The 14,432-nt window shown below is 43.1% G+C and overlaps 2 protein-coding genes across 2 annotated transcripts in view; both read left to right on the top strand.

The window, feature by feature from the left end:
* Positions 1-4,351: 4,351 nt before the first annotated feature.
* On the top strand, positions 4,352-5,799 carry MRPL17 (mitochondrial ribosomal protein L17). The gene is made up of 3 exons (XM_003412051.4): positions 4,352-4,588; positions 4,904-4,972; positions 5,327-5,799. Exons 1-3 carry the CDS (start codon positions 4,415-4,417, stop codon positions 5,612-5,614), a joined length of 531 nt encoding a protein of 176 aa, XP_003412099.2. The 5' UTR covers positions 4,352-4,414; the 3' UTR covers positions 5,615-5,799.
* Positions 4,568-14,432, top strand: part of DCHS1 (dachsous cadherin-related 1) — a 64,301-nt gene continuing 54,436 nt past the window's right edge. Inside the window, exons 1-2 of the mRNA XM_064288512.1 lie at positions 4,568-4,588; positions 4,904-4,972. The gene's annotated coding sequence lies outside the window, so the exon portion shown is untranslated. The remainder of the gene's footprint in view (positions 4,589-4,903; positions 4,973-14,432) is intronic.

The raw sequence follows: 14,432 nt of genomic DNA on the forward strand, positions 1-14,432 counted from the left end.
CCTTTCCTCTCTTCTGAAGGGCTAATCCAAGAAGAAATCTGAATGACGCGCAGAAGGGCAATTTGGGATGAATCCTAAAGCTTATAAAAAAAAAAAAAAAAAAAGCTTATACTACAATTCAAATGATATATGAAACATTTTCTTCTCTTTATTTTATTCTATAATCCAGTTTCTCTCCCAAATCCCCACCCACTGGTTAGCAGGTGAAAAAAAGCAAATAAAGGCTCAATCTAGTTTAAACTTGGTCCAATATGATAATTTAAACATGCTTTTAGGAAGCATTCAGTCTCTGTTAGACAAAATAATGTTTGATCACTCGGAGAGCCTCTCCTTACCCCTACTTCTCTCCTCAGTGTATTGTGGGAAAGTATGGATTATGCAACCATCGGCCACAGGTAAGAGGGGACCTAGACTCATGCTGGCTTCTTGTGTTGTGGTTGGCATCTGCTGGTCTCTGGAGCACTCTCCTTTGTGCACTCAACTGCTGAACATTCTGCAGGACACCATTGCTGAAGCCCTTGGCTGGTCAACATGGGGTCTGTATTTTTGGGAGGAACAATACTCCTGAGTTGCTGACTTGCTGACCCAAGGATTCTGCTGGCTGCAGAACCCTGGGTTTTGTTGCCACATCCTCCACCCCCAAGTTGGCCCAGCTATCCACACTTCCTTATGATTGAGTCAACTCACTGTGTTATGGCAGGCCCACTGGCAGCCCACTGGGTTTCAATTCAGCATTCATACCACACAAAAACTTAGGACGTCTTTGTAAAGTTAAACCCTAAGGCCTCCCTCTACTTGATCATGTGTTACATTTCTGTGACTGAATGCTAATTGATTACTTATTTCTCTTGACATTTATTTTGTAACAAACTCTGATCTCTCTCTGGCCAAATGAATGCCACAGATGGATTAAGGAAAAGTTCTAATCACATCATCTTCCACATCCTCACCCCCAATTTTGTTGTGTCTGAGTCCAAAGCCTATGTTCTCTTTCTCCACCTCCAGGTCTTTGGCCTTGGAAAGTTTGAGGTTTGGATATTAGAGGGAGAGAAACTAGAAGAAAACTGCCTGGTCACACCAGATGATACTGGTCTTGAACTCTCGTCGAAACATCCTTATTTGTTCCTAGAGTCCCTTCATCATAATTAAGAATCAGACATTTTGGAAGCTTGACCATATTCCTTCATTCAGTACACATTCACATACAGATATCTATTATGGGCAATGTACTCTGACAGGTTATAAAGCATTGATGGTTCAGTGGTAGCAGTAGAATTCTCTATGCAGAAGACTGGGGTTCGATTCCCAGGCAATGCACCAATCTGTCAATGGGGGTTTGTGTGTTGTTATGATGCTAAGCAAGTTTCAAAGGACTTCCCAGACTAAGACAAACTAAAAAGAAGGACCCAGTGATCTACCTCCAAAAATCAGCCAATGAAAACCCTGTGGATCACAGCAATCTGATCCCCAATCAATCATAAGGATGGGCAGCATTTCCTTCCATTGTGCACGGGGCTGCCATGAGTCAAAGGCCAACAGTACTCTGACAGGTACAATGTATAACCCAATTAGTTTCCTATTACTGCTGCAAAAAATTACCACAAACTTAGTAACTTAAAACAACACAGATTTATTATTTTACAGTTCTGGAGGTCAGAAGTCCAAAATTGGGTCTTATATGGCAAAAAACAAAATATTAGCAGCGCTGCATTCCTTCTGGAGGCTTTAGGGGAGAACATGTTTTCTTGACTTTTCCTGTCTCTAAAGATTGCCCACATTCCTTGGGTCACTGACGCCGTTTCATTTTCAAAGCCAGAAATGGCCTATCATTCTCACACTGCATCACTGTAACTCTGATCCTTAGCTTCCCTCTTATATAAGGACCCTTGTGATTATATTGGGCCTACCTGGATAAATCCACGATAATCTTGCCATCTCAAAACCCTTAATTTAATCACATCTACAAAGTGCCTTTGACTACTTAGGCTAACATATTCACAAATTCCAGAGATTAGGACAAGGACATCATTGGGGGCCATTATTCATCATGCCACACAGACCCAGGGTGAAATAATCCTCAATTAGCCAAAAACATTTTATTCTTCATGGAAGTTAATTTCAAGAACTACCAGTTACACAGTCAAACTCAGCCAAACATATTCTTTTTGATAGCAAATTCATAACAGTTTGTAATCTTTCAAGCTCACTTCAGGTGGATTTTGCGTCTCCAACTCCTATGGTACTAGATAGTCGTGCTTTAAAAACAGTGTTGTTCTTGGGTGCCATCTAGTCCATTGCGACTCTAGTGACCCTATGTAGAACAGAACAAAACACTGATCATTGTTATGCTTCAGCCCATTGTTGCAACGACTGTGTCAATCCATCTCATTGAGGGTCTTCCTCTTCTTCACTGACCCTCTATTTCACTAAGCATGATGTCCTTCTCCAGGGACTAGTCCCTCCTGATATCATGTCGAAAGTATGTGAAACACAGTCGTGCTATCCTTGCTTCTAAGGAGCATCCTGGTCATACTTCTTCCAAGACAGATTTGTTCATTCTTTGGCAGTCCATGATATATTCAATACTCTTCACCAACACCATAATTCAAAGGCATCAATTTTTCTTTGGTTTTCCTTATTTATTGTCCAGCTTTTGCATCCATATGAAGCTATTAAAAACACCATGGCATGGGTCAGGAGCACTTTAGTCTTCAATGTGGCATCTTTCCTTTTTAATACTTTAAAGAGATCTTTTGTAGCAGATTTGCCCAACGCAATGCATCATTTGATTTCTTGACTTCTGCTTCCATGGGTGTTGATTGTGGATCCAAGTAAAATGAAACCCTTGACAACTTCGATCTTTTCTCCTTTTATCATGATGCTGCTTATTGGTCTGGTTGTGGGAATTTTTTTCTTTACGTTGAGGTGTAATCCAACTGAAGGCTGTGGTCTTTGATCTTCATTAGTAAGTGCTTCAAGTCCTCTCCACTTTCAGCAAGCAAGGTTGTGTCATCTGCATAACACACATTGCTAATAAGTAGATTTAAATAATGTTAGTTGTATGGGATTTTTCTTTTCTAAGTTACCTTTTTTTTTTTTATTGTGAAGTTTCAGATGAGGTCACTCAAACACAAAAATATCTGTAAAGAGCCAGACTAAACCTTAAACAATACATGATAAAACACTAAGGCTTAATATTGTTCCTTGAATATCAGCGCACAGAAATTGTGGTGCTCAAGGAAGAAGTGAGTTGGAGAAGCCTTTTTTTATAACTTGGACAAAACAGTGAAAGGTCAAAGAGAAAGGGATGTACCATGCAGAAGTACAATTAGTGAGATATTTGGTGTTGAAGTGTGATAAACGTTAGCTAACAAGCAATATGCTTCATGTGAAATAAACTTTTCAAAATTAAAATTTACAAGAAGTCGTCTTTAGTTACCTAAGTAAAGGCAGCATAACAAATTATAACTATGCAGTCTACTGAACATAAATATGTGAAGAGGAGCAATTTGGAAAGTCATTGACAAATTTGCAGACGATGGCAGAATGCTCCCTTGAAGTATGGGGAGACTTCAGTTTGCTCACTTAGGACACATCATCAGGAAAGAACAATTGCTAGAAATGGGTATGTTTGGTAAAGGCACAGCATCAGCGAAAACCAGGGTAACCCTCAGGCGCTGGATTGACACAATAACCGCCAACAAGGGATTCAAATATACCAAAGATGGCAGAAGACTGGAAAACCTTTCCTTCTGATGGCAACTGACAACAAGGCTCAAAACCAGGAACTGTGTTATTGCTCATTACTACTTCAACACACAATGTTTTTTCAAAAATGACACTGATGTAATTAAAAATTCATTAATCCACTACTTATTTCAGTGCTGTAATTTTTCTTTAACTGGGATGTGTACTTAGTTCAACAAAAGAAAATTCTCGCTATCTGCGTCTCTTTTGGGGGCACCATTAGTATTCGTTTTTGTTATGAATTTGTTAAAAATGAGGCACTCAAGGTACCAAACACGCCACTTCACCGCTACTGCGGGCGAGGCAAAGCGTCCTCCAAAAGCCTTTCTTCTCAGACACTCACTTTCCCAGCAGGCTCCGCGGCGGAGCTTCCCAGCCCCCTAAATGCCACTAGACCGGTGTCGAAACACTAGGTGGCGCCTCGTTCCTCCGCCCCGGCAAGGATCACTTGCGGTCCCTGAGGCCCGCCCAGCAGGCCTCCTCGTCTGGAAGAGGTCAACACGCCCTCCCCCAGATTGCCAACGAGGCAGGCTCTGATACTCATGCGCAAACACGTCCACCACGCACCACCTACAGCGCATGCGTCCTCTCACATTCGCGTCTCCGCCCCGTCTCCCCCCAAGAATTTCCAGTTCCGGCCTTAAAGGGGCGGGAAGCAGGTTGGAACATGCGGCTGTCGGTCGCCGCCGCTATCTCCCACGGCCGCGTGTTCCGTCGCCTGGGCCTTGGTCCCGAGTCCCGCATTCACCTCTTGCGGAACTTGCTTACCGGCCTTGTGCGACACGAACGCATCGAGGCGTCATGGGCGCGTGTGGACGAGATGAGAGGCTACGCCGAGAAGGTGAGGGGCGGGGCCACGCAAGGTGGGTGCTGGCGGGATCCTCAAGTCCCCCGCCTGGGTCTGGCCCGACGGGGGCGGGGTCCGCCTGGATTTCTTGAGAGAGTGGGACTCCGTGGTAAGCCCTAGCTGAAGTCTGAATCTCCAAGTACCCTGAGCTGAGCCCACTTATCCAGCGCCACAAATGGAAGACTGGTTAAGGCTGCGGAGTTAGGTGCTTTGCTAGTGGAGTGAATGGTTGCGGTCGGGCATTAGAGGAATATTAAGTTGGCGTCTCATTTCTTGCTCGGACGGATCAGTAATACTATGTCCTCACAGCTCATCGACTATGGAAAGCTGGGAGACACCAACGAACGAGCCATGCGTATGGCTGACTTCTGGCTCACAGTGAGTTCATCCTTTTCACCTCCCAAATTGCGCCCTTTGCTTCCTGGGGCGGGGGAAGGGGAGATGGATTTGTTAGGGGAGAGGGGAGCGAGGCAGAGTTAAGCAAGAGCACCCACTGCTGTACAGATGTTGCAAACTAAATTAGAAATGTCTTAAGTTAGTTGAATTCAATTGTGAACCTGAATCTCAGCTACTGCCTGTAACTGACCCATCTGTGTAACTTTGACTCTACCAGATTGTGGGGTGGGGGAGGTCTGTGTATGTATGTTTGGACCCAACCTTTGGCAGTAGCTGAAAGGTAACTGCCCTGCAATGATACCTGACTCTGCTCTCTCCTTGATAACCTTCACCTAGGAGAAGGACTTGATCCCAAAGCTGTTTAAAGTGCTGGCCCCTCGGTACCAAAGTCAGAATGGGGGCTACACGAGAATGCTGCAGATCCCAAATCGGAGTGAGCAGGATCGGGCCAAGATGGCAGTGATCGAGTATAAAGGAAACTGCCTCCCACCCCTGCCCCTGCTTCGCAGAGACAGCAACCTTACACTCCTAAACCAGCTGCTGCAGGGACTGCGGCGAGATCTCAGCCAGGACGGGAAAGCCAGCATTCACAGCTCCCACCCAGATAAAACACCAGGAATTTAACTGTTACTGAAAGGTCTTTGGCCCTCATCAGTGCCCATGGTTCACAGCCCTTTGGAGCTCTCTTTATCTCTGAGAAAAACTGGAAATGGAGTTATAAAGTGGACAGTCTTACTGGGGCCCAAAACCTTCTGGGGAGCCAGATGGCCTTCTTTTTGTACAATAGTAAAATCTCTTGTGTGAATGTCTGTGAATAGATTTTTTTTCCCCCTTCTCTTGGAGTTTCTGGAGAATGAGAGCTATACAAATGTTCAGTCTACCTGGAATAGAAAATTCGAGGCTCATGTTTTTGGTTCTTAGACCTAGGTTGTGTTTGATTAGCAGTTTTGTCTTTCTTAATGCCAGATGGGGTGTGTATCCTATAATTCCAAACTGACCCCCAAAGGTGACTGAGGTTTGACATCTAGCATAGCAACTGAGTCCTTGGAATTTCTTACAGAAAGATTGTTTCCCGACAAGGGTGAGGGAGCGAACATCTGGTAGTAAACTTTTAACAGTCTGGCTCTCTAGGGACCTTCAGGGGCCACTGCAACCACTTCTCTGTTTCAAGGTGGGAGCACACATTACCCTCATTTCCTCCCTTCAAGCATTGAATGGGCCTTGGAAGAGAGGACCTGAGAACTCAGATGTGCCACCACCCCCACCAAAGGAGTGGAGGCATTCAGAAGAGGATGCATTCCAGTCTATGAGCTCTTTCCTCTTGGAGGCAAGGAGGGGGTTGAAGTAGGAGGGAGATTAGGAAATTAAACTTGCTAGGAATTTCCTGGAAGTTTTTATTGCTAAATCTAGGCCTGACTGGGAACTCAGAAAAAGGAAATCCGGCTTCAGAATGGCTACAGCATATAAGAAGCAGAGAGCTCCTTTATAGTTACTAATTACTATGAAGCCAGGTTTGACCTAGCCAAGCTGCCCAACACTCAGGCTTAGAGGCTTGACTTGGTTGGTACTTCTGGGAAGACTTAAAGAGGGGTTATCTCTTGCCGGAGCAGTTGGTAGCAGGGCCTGACAGTTGCTATATTGTTAGTGTATTAGGAAGAAGAGATTTTATCTTAGGCTGGACCTTCAGAGTATGTTTTGCCCACTGAACCCATCCATTGTCTGAGATAATAAGGGTGGGGCTGGAGGGTCACTGTTCATACAGGTAGACATGAGCTTCCATGACAGAATTGTTCCTGTGCCATTTCACCGCAGCTGCTTCAATCTGATACTCACCTGCTCCAAACAGGGCTCTTTCCCTCAACTTCAATTTATCCTGCACAGTATTGCTGGAAAGCTCTTTCTGAACATTGTATTTTGAGTGATACGTAGGAGAGACTCAGAACATTAGTTGAATAATAATACAACTCTTTGTATCAGAAATTTTATTAATTTGACCTATGAATTACAGCTTTTCACTTCACTTGGTAGAGTGTGCCCTCAAGTCCATCTGGGCACCTCATTAATAAATTCCAAACCCAAAAGAGAGGCCCTGATAAGGTGGAATATCCTCTTACCTCTTTTCAAAGTTCTGCATCTCAGGCTCCAGTTCTTTTCAACAAAGTTGACGGTAGTGCTCACTCTCTTCTCAAAGAATGAACTTACTCTTGTCTCAACAGGTCGACAACAACATACAAGCCCAATTATCCACAGCAGACACAACTAGAAAAACCAGGGACTACTTTCTTATATTTAGCTTCCACAGTCAAATTACCAAGTTGAGTTTATTTCTGTAATGTTTCTCAAGTCTGCAGTCACCTCTCTACTACTACAATCTGACGTCCAGGACACCTCTATCCTGGATTACTGCAACAACCTCCTAATTTGCCTCCCTCCGCACTACAGCCATGTTGTTAGGTGCTGTCAAGTCGGTTCCGACTTACAACGACCTTATAGGACAGAGTAGAACTATTCCATAGGGTTTCCAAGGAGTGGCTGGTGGATTTGAACTGCCAACCTTTTGGTTAAAAGCCAGACTCTTAACCAGTACATTACCAGGGCTCCCACTATAGCTGTAGTGATGGAAACTTGATATCTCAATTCCCTGCTTGAGGATCTCCAGTGGCTTCTTATTTCCTCCAGGGCAGAGTCCGTCTTCCTTACCAAGACAACTGTGTGTGACCAGGCATCTACCTACCTGCTCACTACTTCCATGCTTCAATGCTCTAGAAGTATAGAAGTCTTTGTTTTTACTGTTTTCCTGTGCGTAGCTCCCCTTAGAGCACCTTTTGTTCATGCACCCCCTATTATCTAGAGAGCCCTTTCCCTTTTAGCTACCTAACTTTTGGCATCTCCTAGGTGGCTTCTCTGGCCAGCTCTCCACATAAATTCATTACTTGTCAACCTACGTGCCTCTACAAATGCTTCCCTAATACACTGACCTTACCACATTGCATTCCAGATCCCTGTGGTGGATGGGTTCCCAAACATCCACCCCAGACTAGTCTAAAGCAGTCATGGTATTTCCATTCCCTTGCTACTGATGGGTTCAGGGACAGACAGGCTGAAACTAACTTAGGCCAGTGAGAATCCAGGCGATAGTCTGCATACTAGTAGGTAGGGTTTAATTCTGAGTGCCACTGGAGAACTGAGTAGGCTGAAGCTGACACTAAGAGTGGCAGATCAGAAGAACTAAAAGAAACCCAATTCTTTGACAGTATCGTCAAGGTGTAGTACCTAGAGCTCCCAAACCAGAATCCGGGTTATGCTGAGGTAATAATCTTTAGTAATTATTCCCATTTGAGCCTGGGTTCTCTGTTAATTGACACCAAAAATGAACTGATATGTTAATTCATATGACTTTGAACTTTTAGACTGGCTTCTCTAATTTTTGAGAGATCAAAAAACATTTTACACCAGGACATATAATTGAAACAAAAACTTCACAAAACCAGTATTCTACAAATGCGCTACACACTAATTTTTTTTACTCTTATTTCTAGCTCAGTTTTTAAAAATACTGTTCCCAATTCACTAAACATTGTACAATCCATTAATGAGTTTCAACCTGCTCTTTGAAAAACACAGGTTTCAGTGTTCCAGTGGATCACCATTGACCTCACTTGATATAATTGAGACTTCTTAGCATGACACACAAGGCTCTCTGTGACTCCTTCAATCCTCTCTTCAATTGTCTGCTTCCTTCATGGGAAACTACTTGCTGTTCTCTGAAGACATATCTTTGTGCATGATATTCCGTCTAATGTAATTCTCTCTCTTTCAGTAATTACCTGTCATTCAAATCTGCTCAAAAGTCACTTTTTTGAGGCCTTTTCCAAACTCCACTTCACCCTCCAATTTGGGCTAGATCCCCTCCTGTGTGCTATTATAGCCCTCTTGACATACACCTATCCAAACATCACATTATACAACAATTCCCTGCCTATCAAATGATCCTTGCACTCAACTGAGCTCCTGAAGCCAGCGACTGGAACTTGTTCTTGGTATCTGTATTGCTAGCAAAGGACCTGATACAGAATACCAAAAACAACCAAACCCATTGCCATCAAGTCGATTCTGACTTATAGCAACCCTATAGAACAGAGTAGTTCTGCCTCATAGGATTTCCAAGGAATGGCTAGTGGATTCAAACAGCCGACCTTTTGGTTAGCAACTGAGCTCTTAACCACTGCACACCAGGGCTCCTTGTACAAAATAGGTGGTCAATACATGTTTATTAAATGAGGAGTAAGCTACATGTTGTCTGTGCCATGTTCAGCTCTGGCTGGGCTTTACGAGATAATAAACATGGTACTATGTGCAGGAACAGTGCTGTGTTACACTGCTGAGTATACCAAGATGAAAGAAATGGACTTCTCTAGGGATTTACATGCTAATAGTGATTATCAAGCATGTAAGAATATCTCAGTGCATTTCCCACACATTTCATATTCTAATTTCCAAGAGTATTTTTAAACAACCTTGTTGTTTGTTGCCGCCAGGTCAATTCCAAATGATAGTGACACTACGTACAACAGAACGAAACACTGCCCATTTCCGTGCCATCCTCACAATCATTGCTATGTTTGGGCCCATTGTTGCAACCACTGCATCAGTCCATCTCCTTGAGGGTCTTCCTCTTTTTGCCGACCTTCTATTTCACCAAGCATGACGTCCTTCAGGAAATGGTCCCTTCTGATATCATGTCCAAAGTACATGAGACAAAGTCTCGCCATTGTTGCTCCCAAGGAGCACTCTGGCTGTAGTTCTTCCAAGACAGATTTGTTTGTTCTTCTGGCAGTCCATGATATTATCAATATTCTTCAACAACACAGTAATTCAAAGGTATAAATTCTAGTTCAGTCTTCCTTACTCATTGTCCAGCTTTTGCATGCATGCGACACGATTGAAAATACCATGGCTTGGGTCAGGTGCCTTAGTCCTCAAAGTGATATCTTTACTTTTTATCACGTTAAAGAGGTCTTTTGCAACAGATTTACCCAGTGCAATACGTCATTTGATTTCTCGACTGCTGCTTCCATGGGCATTGATTGTGGATGCAAGTAACATGAAATCCTTGACAACTTCAACCTTTTCTCCATTTATCATGGTGTTGCTTATTGGTACAGCTCTAAGAGTTTTGTTTATATTGAGGTGTAATCCATACTGAAGGCTGTAGCCTTGATCTTCATCAGTAAGTGCTTCAAGTCCTCTTTGCTTTCAGCAAGCAAGGTTGTCATCTGCATATCGCAGGTTGTTAATGAGTCTTCATCTGTAAAAATGGTGTGGGAATGGCAACTGACCTCTAACTTCACAAGGGGGAGGGAGACTCAAGACCAGTAACCCAAGGTTGATTCCTATAAGGCGGAGGTCAGGCATGTCTTCACTCTTTGCCATTTTTACCAATTCTGACACCAACTGTCCCTTTTAAAGCGCTCTCTTTCTCTGTTGGGTTCCGTAATTCGTTACAGCGGTCAAAAAAACCTCACAGACAATACTCATGATTATGGGGTTTATTAGGTAAGTAACAGGTTATAATTCATGTTGAGGAATGCTCAGAATACAGGACCATCAGGACAACCTCTTCCCAGCTGTGCCACAGGCAGGCCTCTCCCTGGCCGTAGGCCTCTGTCCTGCTCAGACAGGTGTTACAAAGCTATTTTAACTCTGCCAATAAGTGCCCAAAGGCACCTTACTCTACCAGTAAGCCTTGGTCCAAAAGCACTCAGCTCTAGCTCCATGTGTCAGGAAGCCCACCACGCTGTCTCCTGCTGGTCTCTCTACCAGTCTCCCCTGGTACCATTTCTCTGCCACTGCTTCTCGATATCTTCAGTGTTACAGCTCTCACTCTTGCTGTCTCTGGCTCTCTTGTGCTCTCGCACTCTTGTCTTTCGGTCTTTTGGTTCTAGGAGTTTCTCAGCACAAGGATCCCACGTCCAAAGGACGTGCTTCTTCCTTGGTGGTGGTAGGATCCTTTCTTCATTCTGGAATTGGCTTTCTTTTAAGCCTAGTGGGATGGCAAAACTGACCAATCCTCTTGGTGGGCCACAATCACCTTATTTGCACAGTCTCACCCAGTCACTTGGCCATGCAAGAGCAATCCATCATACCACAAACTCCAGTCCTTATGCCGCATTCTTCATATAGTCCAGCTTCTCGAATTACTTGCTCAGCATACAGATTGAATAAGTATAATGAAAGGATACAACCCTGATGCACACCCTTCCTGATCTTAAATCAACAGTATCCCCTTGTTCTAGTCCAATGATTGCATCTTGATCTATGTACAGGTTCCTCATAAGCATAATTAAGTTTTCCAGAATTCCCATTCTTCTCAATGTTATCCATAATTTGTTATGATCCACACAGCTGAATGCCTTTGCATAGTCAGTAAAACACAGGTAAACGTCTTTCTGATATTCTCTGCTTTCAGCCAAAATCCATCTGACATCAGCAATGTACTTCTCGTTGTACGTCTGGCTTGACTTTCTGGCAGTGCCCCTGTTTATGTACCGCTGCAACAGTTTTTGAATTATCTTCAGCAAAATTTTACTTGCAGGTAATAGTAATGATACTGTTCCATAACTTCGGCATTCTGTTGGATCACCTTTCTTTGGAATAAGTACCATTGGTTGGCCAGGCAGCTGTCTTCCAAATTCCTTGACACAGAGGAGTGAGCATCTCTAGCGCTGTGTCCCTTTCTTGAAACATCTCAATTGGTATTCCATCAATTCCTGGAGCCTTGTTTTTTACCACTGCTTCCAGTGCAACTTGGAACTCTTCCTTCAATACCGTTGGTTCTTGATCATATGCTGTCTCCTGAAATGGTTAGCCAACCTACAGATAGAAAATACACATTTCCCAAGACAGCCAAAAGCTGGAATGATGCTGCTTTTATGAAGTATTCACTGGATTCCCCAGACAAAGCTAGGCACTTTTCCAGTGGTCCAATTTCACACTGTAGATCCTTCATTATAACAATGTCTTAATTAGATTGTTCAGCACCCATCACTGGAGAGTGAACTTGTTGAGGGCAAGGGATACATCTAATTCACCTCTGCCACCACTCAGCTGGGAACACGGGACAGAATAGGCATTTATAAATGAATCAGTGTGCGCATTGTACTGACTTCTTCAGCCTAGCTCTGCACTTTGGAAACCCTGGTGGTGTAGTAGTTAAAAGTGCTGTGGCTGCTAACCAAAATGTTGGCAATTTGAATCCACCAGGTGCTCCTTGAAAACTCTGTGGGGGCAGTTCTACTCTGTCCCATAGGGTTGCTAGGAGTTGGAATCGACTTGATGGCAATGGGTTTTTTGTTTTCCTTTGTTTTTTCAACTCCTCCCTTACCCTGTTTCCTCTTACTTCATATGAAAAAGAACTTCCTGCAAAGCTGATTCCCCATTGTTCAGGACTCGGTCATTACCCAGTCTGTACCCTGAAGGCTTTTCTCTCCGTACCCTTAAATGTTTGGGCATAGTGTAACTCTCCTCTGATGCTGGGCCATGAATTTGGTGATTAATCTGAGATGTCCTTTAATAGAAATGGTCTGTGGGCTTACATTTTGAGAAAAAGAGTTTCTTCAGTTTTGCAATATGCTCCGAAATATATCTGTTTAATATAAAAATAATGATTTTAGTTCTTACAAGTTAAACATTTTATACCTCCTTCTACACACACAAAGCCTTCTATCAAAATTGATATTCTAGGAGGATGAGCCTTATTTATTTACACTGTGGCTTCCCATAACCTTGGCACACTACTGTGTACTGCACTATAGGAAGCACAGCATTAAAGAATTTCTATTGCTATTCACTTTAAGGAGATGAAAATGCAAAAGTTGTACCTAGGATGTCACTGAAAGCTTAACAGTGTTTCCCTGGCTTAATTTCTAACTGCTTTTCCTTAAAATGGTTTCAGAAACTTTTCTACTATTATCATCTTTTATCCTAGAAGGAATAAAAGAGAAGATAGTTCAGATTTGTACGTGGTGAGTTTGAGATGCCTGGGAGCATCTGGAACTCGGGAAAGAGGTCTTTGCTGGGAAAACAGATTTGGGAGTTGTCAGCAATTAAAGCTAAGGAAATGAATGGGGTGAGTCAGCGTGTATATGTAGAGGAAGAGGAAGCTGAACTCAGACATTAGAGGACAGGGAGGATACAGATCCTATGAAGAAGACTGAGAAATTGCCTTTAAGAGAGGAAACTTAAACCTGCAAAATTCATCATGGTAGCTGGCACAATGTCATCCTTATGCATAGGAGGCACTCAAGAAATAATTATCAAGTGAATTTAGCAAGCATAGTCCTTTTCCATTCAAAGCACTGCTAGTATAGAGAATACAGGGAATGACTAGGACTCCTCAAGGACCCAACAAATGAGTTGAAGGGACAGATCATAAACAAATAATTACAACATCATTTGGAAATGCTGGTGGTGTAGTAGTTAAGTACTATGGCTGCTAAACAAGAAGTCGGCAGTTCGAATCCACCAGGTGCTCCTTGGAAACTCTATGGAGTGGTTCTACTCTGTCCTGTAGGGTCACTATGAGTTAGAATCGACTCAACAGCAGTGGGTTTTTTGGTTTTTTTTTTAAGGCAAGTATTCCAAAAGTGGTGCACACAAGAAATACTGGAATGCCAAGAAAGGAAGAGCTCAATGCTGAGCTCTGGAAAGACTTCTCAAAGGAGGCAACGCTTCGGCTAAATCTTGAAGAATAAGTAGGAATTCATCTTGCATAGGGGAGGGAAGTCAGCTGGGAGGACATTCTAGGCAACAAGTTCTGCAGGTATAAATGTGCTGAATTATGAAACAGTTGTGGAGTGGTTGAGAAATTCCATGTAAGTAATTTGGTACAGCTGGGATTTAGTATTTGAGGAAAAAGAGGAAATGAAGCAGGAAAGCCAGGCAAGATCAGGTTACAAAGGGCCCTGTAAGACATGATAAAGTGTTTGGATTTTATCCTGAAGACTAGGGGAAGCCACCAAAGGATTTTTAAGTGGATAGAAAAGAGATCAGATTTACATTTCAGAAAGCTCATTCTTGCATCAGGGTGGAAGATGGGTTAGAGGGGCAAGACTGGAAGCAAGGAAACCAAATAGGAGGCTAGTTACGGAATCCAAGGAGAGTTGATGGAAGACTTAAACTAGGCCAGGGCGGGAGGAATGGAGAGAAGCTGACAGATCGAATGGGTATAGAAGAGGTAGAATCAACTAGATTCTGTGTGTGATTAGATGAGGTAGAGGAACAAGTTAAGAGTCAAGGATGACACCAGATTTCCTCATAGGGCATTTGGGTGGAGTAATTCCATTCACAAAGAATGAGGATAGCAGATCTGGGATTATAGTGATGAATACTCTTGTAGACATACTCACATTAAGAAGCTGTCTTGTTAACTGTTGATCTGGAG

Source organism: Loxodonta africana, chromosome 7, assembly GCF_030014295.1.
Source record: "Loxodonta africana isolate mLoxAfr1 chromosome 7, mLoxAfr1.hap2, whole genome shotgun sequence".
NCBI lineage: Eukaryota > Metazoa > Chordata > Mammalia > Proboscidea > Elephantidae > Loxodonta > Loxodonta africana.